The sequence below is a fragment of the Pecten maximus genome, chromosome 11, assembly GCF_902652985.1.
Source record: "Pecten maximus chromosome 11, xPecMax1.1, whole genome shotgun sequence".
Classification (NCBI taxonomy): Eukaryota; Metazoa; Mollusca; class Bivalvia; order Pectinida; family Pectinidae; genus Pecten; species Pecten maximus.
Genome location: NC_047025.1, coordinates 4,823,886 through 4,834,538, shown reverse-complemented (window position 1 = coordinate 4,834,538; position 10,653 = coordinate 4,823,886). Strand labels below are relative to the sequence as shown.

Sequence of the window (10,653 nt, the reverse complement as noted above, 5' to 3'; positions counted from 1 at the left end):
CTAACAAGAATATATAATATGTCGTAACACTTACCATCTCGACTAAGGAAAACAATAGTAGTGGCAGCGAACTAGTCAGTTTAGTCCGGGTGACACGATATCAGGTCTGACAGTCTCACCATCCAAACGTAAAATCTGGAGAGTTCCGAGTGAACTTTTTCGCGGAACCAGTTTTACACCTGTACAGGTTTAGTTTTGGTTTTGGCTCGGTACATCATACTAAGCCTGTCGTGTTGACGTGAAATCGTCACCCTAACTAATTGTGATAGGAGACTGACATAACTTGATACCCTGATGCAGTATATATACCTCACTCATTACACCTGTGAATGAATATCTAAAAATATATGCAATGATTCTACATATATCTACTTAAAACTATCTACAATACAGGTGAACCTGGTCTGTCAGTCCTACCTTCATATATCTACCTTAAACTGTCATCAGGACAGGTATTCCTGGTCCGTCGATCTCCTCTCAATAATTCCTTTGTATAATTGATTACTGCTTAAATTACTTACTTCTTTTATGTGAAGTTAAGTCACCACGGTATAACCAGAATATAGCCTACTCGATGTCAAAATCATAGAACTGCAAAATGAAATTTATTTTTAATGCATTAACATGTCCGTGTCTTGGAGGAAAATATTGAAAAGATGTTTGGTTTGGTTTAATAGCTGTCCATCAAAACATCAAAAAGTATAATACAAATATAGAAATTAATATCTTAATATGAAATCAACAACACAAAAAATCCCCATCATCTATCAATTAATTTGATCTTAGTATAACATGTTGATCCTGTACATAACTTGAAATGACGTACTTCGTTGGATGCATAAGAAAAACCTCCCGTGTTGTCTCTGGTAACGAGTATACTAAACTATGGCTTAATATAATGTGATGGAGAAGTAATATTATTTTTTCGGTGAAACGCAGTGAGAAATAATGTATAATTATTTCGACCTTCCCAATATTATACAGTCCTTGCGAAGAGCCGCTGATCTAGAATTCAGATGCAACTAACTGTACGGAATTTGTCCAGTTCGGGATACAGTAGACCTCAAACTCTATTTTTTTGTTTTTACCTCTCAAATGTTTCGTTAAACTTCCTCATTAGTAGTCTAACCGGATACAATATCTTGAGCCACTCGCCATGCTTGTCCACGATGTTTCCTCTCAATGTAACGACTATTGCAGCTGGTATCAAATGTTAATGACTGAAAGTATCAAGAGGAATAATCGAGCCGGATAGATTATCTGAAGGCCTTATAGAACTCGCCATGCGTGTCCACGATATTTGACCCAAGGCTTCCTCTCAGTGTTGCGAATATTAAAGCTGGTATCCACGTCTTCTACGATTACGGTTATGATTCGACGTATAAAGAGGAACAATCTAAAGATATCCCTGCTGACTGTATCTGCACATTATCAGCTTTTGTTTTGTTTGTTTTTCTGTTTTTGCATCTATTAAACATGGACATTATTTTATAATGTTTACGATTGACTATGAGCTGGCAATCCATGAGGACTCTGTGAAGGATATATATTGATGGCATGAATATCTGTGACTCTTCAATTGAATTGACAAAAATAGACCGTGTGTCATGTTCTTCAGTTTATTTGTTCTCTTTTGTATCTCCAACATAGGAGAGTTCAGCACAAACATTACAATTACAAGTTATCTCCCACTAACAGCATGATTTCTTAGGAAGAAGTTGAAGTAAGGTTTGAGATAGTTGGGAATGTAGAGGGCGGTGCCGTTGTTATACTGGAATTTTATTCATGAGAGATTTACTTTGGTCTTCAGCGAGCCGACAACTGTTAACCTGTTAGACGGGCGATACTCTGGAATTTCTCTTATACGCTTTTCTCTCTGATTTTTTTCTATTTCCAACCATACAATATACAGCCACCAATAATGGTTACGTACCCGGATGGTGGTAATAAGAATTAAGAAAATCCGGGTTTATGAAATGGGCATAGTAAGACACTTCTACCCAGTCAAGCAGAACGCCAGAGCTTTATTGCAGTATAGTATAGAAAGCTTGATACATTCCAATGACGTGTCATTATTTACAAACGCATAAAAGCTCACTGGACTGTCTGTTTTGAATGATTTAATTGTATATCCATATCTAGCAGTAGAAGGTGGCATAAACGTCAGAACAAAATCTTTGGTTAACTGCAGATTAAAATCTGACAAGCGTAGCTCTTTGGCTATTCTGTACTACTAATAAGGCTGTATTAGAGGATTTATCAATAAGGTCAGGTTATACACATTAGTAATGATCTTCAGTAAGGTAATACCTATTTCACAGGTTCGTACTAAAATTCACCACTTTGACGTAAATAACATGACAAAGATAATTTATTTCAGCAATAGTAATGTTAGTAAAACATCGGGACAAAAGGCATTCTAATTATTGAGAAAGAATTGTTCAAATGAGAAAATCTGGCACAAGAAGGTGAAACACCCTAAGTCAACTCGTGTTGGGCTCGGTGGACTAAAATCGTTGATGTAGTGTACGGAATAAGCTGTATAGGCATAACAAATAATGACATAACAACAAAATAACTGTAAATCGAAATCAACATATGCCATGATAATAGGAATAAGTCTTTAAATATCGGATAAACTGGGATATATAAACACCATTGTTTGAGGAAACAGGAATTTTTCCTTATCGCAAAATAGAACATTAGATATTACAGCTACGTTTTGAATTAAGATCGAGGTGGGCGGCTGGTGTTTATGAGTCATTGAGAGTGTCCTAGATTTCAAGTTCTACATGGTATATCTGATCGCCTTTTAACAAAAGATAACACATCGTCAATATACCTTTGAGTGGACTTGATGGACTTTGTACGATATCTGTTACCTGTTCTGATATAAGCTTTAATGTAATCAGTTCGTATGTAACAAAATCAGGATGTAGAAATGGAGGTTTATACATGTTCATCATAAAATTCTTTCCTCTCATTAAAAATAATTTTGTAAATGTATTTTCATATAAAATAAATACATTAATAAATAGATTGTTTGATTATCGTATTTACATGTTATATATCTATAATCTGTTATAGTATTCCAACCATAAGATAAGTACAGGAAGGCTGGCATAAGAAGAACATTTTAAAGTATATATTCATGCATTTACAATATGTCGATTGTAGAGTTGACTTATTCCTTCTAAGGAAGTATCGCTATCGCAAAATATTTCGACTTTTACAAATCTAGTATTTCTAAATACTTGTAATACAGTAGAAATTATGTTGTCGAAACATTCTTCTTTTGACTTTCGGTTGTACATTTAAAGAAATAATAGTAAAGCATATTCCTTTTCACATGCAACATAATCCAAATACAATATACATTGCCTTCTGATGAACGATCAGTGTACCTTTTGATCTGGATAAATGAATATCAAAAGGTTTTACAGGATGTTATTGGTCCCCTTTACTCTATACTAAATGTTCCATTTTTCTCACTAATTAAAGATGCTGCATCGCCAACATTTTCTTATTTACAGCCGAATCATTTTTGTCGGAGATGCAGCACCTTCAAGAAGGGTCGAAATCATGGATTAAGATACACAGATAATATTTCATAAGAAAGTAAGCAATGCTATCATGGAAACTCTTAACAGATATCTGTCTAAATGAAAATAAAATCATTTTACAGGAAAAGATGTAAGATTTGTCCCCTTAACACAATCTTTCTCAGATGCCACACCCGCAACATTATAAAGACTGGTAGAAATGCGACGATTACCAACGAGTATATGATAGTAACAGCGTCATAAAATAGCCGCTTTAAAGGGAGAATTTCTTTGTGTTCATGTATTAATTTATCCAGTTTTGAGGGACAATAGCCAAGAGTATGTAATTTTACTCCTGTTTATAATGTACAACATTTATTCCTGTTTATAGTCGATAATATTACTTTTCTCGGAGATACAGCATCTTTAATTAAGGTAGAAATCATCGATAAAGTTACATAGGTAGTATTTGATAAGAAAATAAGCAACATTATTATGGAAACCCTGAACATATATCATTATTTTGATTGATTATTCTGTCCTCATATAAGGTATAAAATGAGGGATCATTCCACATCTCCTACAACGTGTACAATGCTTGTCACAAAAATAAATAAAATTGCATCCGTGATATAGAAATACATGTATATCTAATTTACACCAACAAAAAAGAAAATGAAAGCAGCTACCTAATGTTGATCGGGTATAAGATTGAAAGTAAAATTAAAGATAAAGAAGAATTTAAGATATTTTTTTTCTCAATTTTTTATAATTGATCTTTGTCGGATATGTAGAATCATTAATTATTGCTTACATAAGATTGTAATCACGTACTGATCAAGTTTAGTTCAGAGATTAAGCACTTGCCAACTTTGCGAAAAAGTGTTCTTTGGTGAAACAAATGATCAAATCATTAAGCACTTTAATAAGTGATGGCGCGAAAACGTTCTTTGTTGAACAAGTGATGATGATGATTATCTATTTATTGGTAATACAGGTAATGACGCGAAATTGTTTTGGTGAAACTAGTGTAGGTTTGAAACTGTTCCTTATTGACACAAGCGATGACGCAAAAATGTTCATTGGTGTTACAAGTGATGACGACTAGATATTCTTTGAATAAGCGATTACGTGGAACTATTCATTGAAGACACAAATGATGACGCGATACTGTTCATTGATGAAACAAGCGACGATGTGAAACTGTTCATTGATTATACAAGTGATGAAGCGGACCTATTCATTCATTAAACTAATGATGACACGAAACTGTTCATAAATAACAAGTGATGACAATTTACTGGTCATTGATGAAACAAGAGATGATACGAAACTTTTAAGAGAAGAAACATTTGATGACGCCTTCGATCACGTAAACCGTTACTTACGGTGTTGATCTTTCAGTAGATAGATGAACTTTCTAACCCATTCTATCTGTTTCTCTGGTAACTGATCTGGTGTTTGATCGGGCAGTTGGATAGCGCCCTCTAGCGGTGGAGGCGCCCGGATAAAAGGCATTGTTCTGGCAATATCAGGTACATTGCAGTTGTCGTCTGACACTACCAAAACTCTAGGTCCCCCTTTCTCTGAGCTCATCTGGACAGCTTGGTTAACATAGAGTTGGTCATATTTGTCATCACTATCATGGGTCATGATAATGATACAAGGTATCTTCTTCATCATGGAAACCATCGATTCCGTAGTGATCGCGTTCCCGAGCACGTCGTCAGTGTTGATGGTATACCGTAATCCCGTGCAGTCTCCTAGAATCTTTCCGAGATTCTTTGGAAATTCGCATCTCCAGTCTTCTGAACAAGAGTGTAATATTAGTATATCTTTTGTTTTCTCATCTTCGTCGGCCTCTGGCATGTGAGTGTCCTTGTTGAACATGTCGTACACTTTAAATGCTCGTCTGAAGTGTTTGTACGCTATTTGTGCGTTATCAGTGGAGTAGGCGTGAAAGACGCCATTAATATAAACATCAAAGATCAAAGATTCAGGAAGTATCGCAAAAATTGTTGTACACTCCCATGAACTTAAAAGGGTAACACATTCCTCAAACTGGCCAACTTTCATGTAACATTCCAACATGTTTTTGCAGTCGTCTGGCTCCATTTTGTCTTTCTCATTTAATTCCTTATAAATTGCGATTGAATCTCTGTGATCCGCCATGAGCATGTGTAGAACTGCCAGTTCTTTTGGCTTCCCTTCACTTTCATCACTCAACAGTTCCTTGAGTGTTGAATATGAGTTCCACGCCTCTTTGAACTGAGGATCGTTTGCTACTATTTCCGATTGAAGTTGAAGAGCATGAGAAAGATGAGATTGGCCATCTTTCTTGTATTTCGTCTTTATATCAGGTGGTATTTCCTTCGATTGACTCAGTTCTAAAAGACAAAGTCCAAGTTGTTCATAGACATTAGTCAACAGGGTTTTGGTGGGAAGACATTTTCTTTTAAAGATTATTTGTTTGAAAACATCAACAGCCTTTGCGGTTTCACCTAACATTCGATATAGAATGCCCTTATCGTACTGCATGATCAATGTATATGAGTTCATTTTTTTTGCTTCATCGATCAATCCTATAGCCTCCACAAGTAATTTGTTTTTGGGTTGAACTGGAACCGTCAATGGGGACTTTATCATTTGACGGAGATTACGTTTCTGTACGTCAGAGGAATGTGACCTTCTCTCCTCCCTGCTTCGTGGTTTATCATTAAAACCCTGCTGGTGTACTGATTCGTCACTGTCGAATACCGTAGACTGAAAATCACAACTGTATCCTGATTCTTCTACAAAGTTTTCTTCATGTGAATTTTCTACTCCCAATGCTACCCTGTCTTTTAATGTTAGAGCAAGATGGTGGTATCCATGACACGTTGGATTAATTCGAAGTGATTTGCGAAGAAGTGTCTCGGCTTCGTCCAAGTCGTTTCTGTACCGCGCAAATTGACCACATGTCTGTAACACTGATGGATCTTCTGGACATATTTCTAATGCCTTTTCAAAGCATTCCTTATCCCTTAACTGCTTTATTTCTGGTGGTAAGTCGCTGATTCATACGTTTACCAATACTTGAACACTGCTCTGCCAAGTTCAGCATATGCTTTCGCACATAAAATGGGATCGTTGGATTTCGTGGCAGCTAGCAACCTCTTAGCGGCATCTACAGTTCTCTTCTTGTGTCCGCCTACTGCCTGTGAATGAAAGTGGTGAGTCCGCCTGAGTAAAGTCAAGCCAAGTCGGTACTGCCACGTGTATTCTGTTGGATATACGTCCACAATGTCGATGTACAGTTTTTCCGCCTTTTCATGGTACCAAGGACCCGACCTTGAATACGCGTACGCAAGATCCGCTTCGGCATAACATTTTCTTTTGCCATAATCGTTTCCATTTTTTAATTCTTGGAGTTTTGATAAGATTTCTTCGACATCAGAAAGTTCCCCACTCTCCAGTAGAATTCTGGCTTTGTTTGCGTTGGCTATGATATTATCAGGATCCTTCTGAAGAGAGTCATCAACAAGCTGTAGTGCATGTTCTTGGTCATCAAGCAGAAAATACAAATATGACAGAAAGTTGGTTATATTTATATCTTCGTCTTCGGTCGTACTTGTGTTCGTTCGGTAATCATTTAGCTTCCTGATTATGCTTTTTACTCGGTCCATAGCCAGATAAGTGGTATCAAATTCGAAAGTTGACGGAAAGTTGTCCAAATCTTGTTTAAGCGATTTCTTGTTACAGAGAGCAGCCATGATATCCTTATGGTACTTCCAGTCAGCTCTAAAAGAACAAAACAATAATAATGAAGTGAAAACAAAAGCAATAATAATATTCAAACTAGATAATGCGAGGACAAATATGACCAAAAACATATTCACACGCGAGTCCGTTTAAAATAAAAGATAATAAGACCATTTATTTGAGAAAGACTGGTTAGGTTTCCAAAATGAGAAACGAGATAGTGACAACGAAATTACTAGCCTTTACAAAATACGTTATACTGTGTTGAATATAAGTAAAATTCGCATCCATGTATGTATATGCATTGCGATCAAGATATTCATATCATCTAATAGACTACTTGACAATATGCTATGTTGGGGTATCGGGCCGACCATCAATGTGTCATTTATGTGCTATTTAAATGTTCTTTTTAAGAACGCGGATGTGGCGCATTGGTAAAAGCTGTCTCCCGTCGTCAGTTGTGTTTCTATATATATATAAGATGAACAGTCCTTGTGAAGAGCGACATTTGAACAGACTCGAAAGCGTTCGGGATATTACCAGTTTTCTTTTGAAGTTATTTATTATTATTATATATAGAACACATTATCTATAGAGAGTCTTAAGATCTTTCTTGTATGTGGAGGTCAGACATAGAAAGGTTCTGAGAGTTCTTCGGGAGATTTTAAGTTAATTTGATGAACTCTAGAGATATATGTCACGACATAGGTTTGTGACAGGTCGCCAATTTGATAAAAGTGTCAAGTACAAGTGTCGTTACTATAATAGACATCTCAAGATTAGAATGATTAATTTAGATTACATCCTAGATAATAAACTGGTGACAAGACCGTTTGGAATTGTTGTGTTTCCTTTGAGGTCCTTTAACCTACTGGTGATCGTATTGGCCAAATGACACCTACTGGTGAAAAGACCGTTTGGAATTGTTAAGTTTCTGATATTGCTTCTTAGTCTTTTTCTCAATGCCATTACGTCATATACGATTTTAGGTGTAGTTAAAATACCTCATTAGCGGATGAATGTATTCAATTTATTCTATGTATTTAATAGTAGAAAATAAAGAAATGAAAATTTGTAAAACATCAACTGGCGGTTTTAAGCAAGGTAATTGTGTGAAACGAACAGTGAAAAAAATGCTGATATGCAATGGGCTTTTAACTTAGACAATCTGAATGACCTTGGCCCATGTACAATGCCGCAGTGGTCAATTATGTCAAAATCTTACAATGCACAAGAGTGACTATCAAATGTCTCAAGTGTTTTCTACACATATTACAATTTTCAATCCCTCTGCCTGGTTTGTATCAAATAAATAGTACCGATATGAGTTAGGACAGAGGACTAACACAAAACAAGCAGCCGGATTCCTCTGTCAAAAATCTAGTTTATTTTCTACATCAAAATCATTATCAAAGTGACAAAGGCTATTTTCGGTGTTTGCTAAAACCTTGACACGTGACGTTAATGGGTTGAAAAGGGTCAGAGGTCACAAGACAAAACATAAACACATGCACACAACACAATCCAACAAGTTGACAATAACACTCATAATTCGCGAATCGACTTGATGGACAACGGAAAATAATTTACACCGGTTTTTTTTTTATATATATTTAACCTTTAAGTCTTGTCTTGTTTGTGTCAGAGGATGGTGAAAAGTCCCTCAAATTGTTAGCCAACAGTTTTCAGTTAAATAAGAAATTCTTCATGAATTTTACTTTACTGGAATATGACACTGGAACATAATGTATTAAATAATGTTATTAGTTAGATAGTTTATAGTATTGGGTTGTGTTGTACGTTTGTCACCTGTGTATTGTAGTGTGGAAAGTACCGTGTTACTATTTATAGTCCTGTGTGGTGTCTTACCTGTAGTCGTCTATTTCTGTATGTCCGTATTTGGTGTTGTTGACAAGTTATATGTAAATCAAATGGGTGATTTGAGAAAAAGCGTACAAGTTCGAGTGCAAGTTAAACAAAACCGTTCGTACACCGCGGTAACTCGCAGTTGGCCTTACTCGGGCGACGGAGCACATCCTCTGGTGTCCCGTCGACACGGCCCAGCCCGATACATTGACATGATTTTACTGGACATATAGATGTTTTGGAAGGTAATTATTATCTTAACTCATGTGACGTAATGTAGTCGTAAAAATCTATATAAATATTTAACTAAATTAATTGAAAATTTATTAACTACTTCGGCAGATTTTGCCTACTTTTGTCCATTTGATTAATTCAGGCCTTTTGTATTGCAGGTTTCATTCCTATTGTATGTCTCCGGTCTAATAATGAAAATATTCGAACCAGCAGGACGTTTTGAATTTGTTCATTGAGAAAAATGCCCTGTGACATTTATATTGGATCAGACTTCGATTTTAATTCATACTCTTGACAAATACCAATAAATCTGATGGGTCGTCCTGTAAATTTGAATTTGTTTGATGACTAATTTCATTATGGCTCTTTGTGTTATGCCTGTGTTGTTCATATTCCACGTTGTGTTTATTTGAGTCTGATATGCTCGTTGTGTGATTGTTGCTTGGTGCGTATCCTACATCGTTTGTAAGGTATTTGTCAAATTTCGACAATTGAGAAAATGCATTTGATGTAACTAAAGATTAAGGGATGCTAAAGCCTTTTGTGGCAAAACTTGATGCGTCAAGGGAAGAAACCAACCCAGATAACAGAAACCCCTGTAACTTGATAGAACGAAAATACCACACATCAACACATACCTGTATATAGTGCATTTACCCATGACGTAATGACAAACACACCGTTGCTAAGGGAAATGTAACGATTGTTCTTTTTAAATACTTGTTTTATGAGATACAGCAGATTGTTACATAGTCAATAAGAATATATAATATGAGTAAGATGTCGTAACACTTACCATCTCGTCTAAGGAAACAATAGTAGTGGCAGCGAACTAGTCAGTTTAGTCTGGGTGACACGGTATCAGGTCTGACAGTCTCACCATTCAAACGTAAAATCTGGAGAGTTCCGAGTGAAATTTTTTGCGGAACCTGTTTACCACTTATACAGGTTTAGTTTTGGTTTTGGCTCGGTGCCTTATATTTAGCTTGTCGTGTTGACGTCATATCGTCACCCTAGCTAATTGTCAAACGAGACACACATATCTTGATACTCTGATAGCCCAACCAATTCAGTTTATATACCGCACTCATTACACCTGTGAATGAATATCTAAAAATATATGCAATGATTCTACATATATCTACTTAAAACTATCTACAATACAGGTGAACCTGGTCTGTCAGTCCTACCTTCATATATCTACCTTAAACTGTCATCAGGACAGGTATTCCTGGTCCGTCGATCTCCTCTCAATAATTCCTTTGTA

At 36.0% G+C, this 10,653-nt stretch overlaps 1 protein-coding gene and 1 long non-coding RNA gene across 2 annotated transcripts; one reads left to right on the top strand and one right to left on the bottom strand.

Moving 5' to 3' along the window:
• Nucleotides 1–4,148: 4,148 nt before the first annotated feature.
• On the bottom strand, nucleotides 4,149–10,273 carry LOC117337443. Its single transcript, XM_033898427.1, has 2 exons — nucleotides 10,183–10,273; nucleotides 4,149–7,322 (listed from the first exon to the last, which is right to left on the bottom strand). Exon 2 carries the CDS (start codon nucleotides 6,186–6,188, stop codon nucleotides 4,923–4,925), a length of 1,266 nt encoding a protein of 421 aa, XP_033754318.1. The 5' UTR covers nucleotides 6,189–7,322; nucleotides 10,183–10,273; the 3' UTR covers nucleotides 4,149–4,922.
• Nucleotides 9,246–9,722, top strand: LOC117337444. The gene is made up of 2 exons (XR_004534831.1): nucleotides 9,246–9,397; nucleotides 9,545–9,722. It is a non-coding gene; the product is annotated as an uncharacterized LOC117337444 (long non-coding RNA).
• Nucleotides 10,274–10,653: the final 380 nt, after the last annotated feature.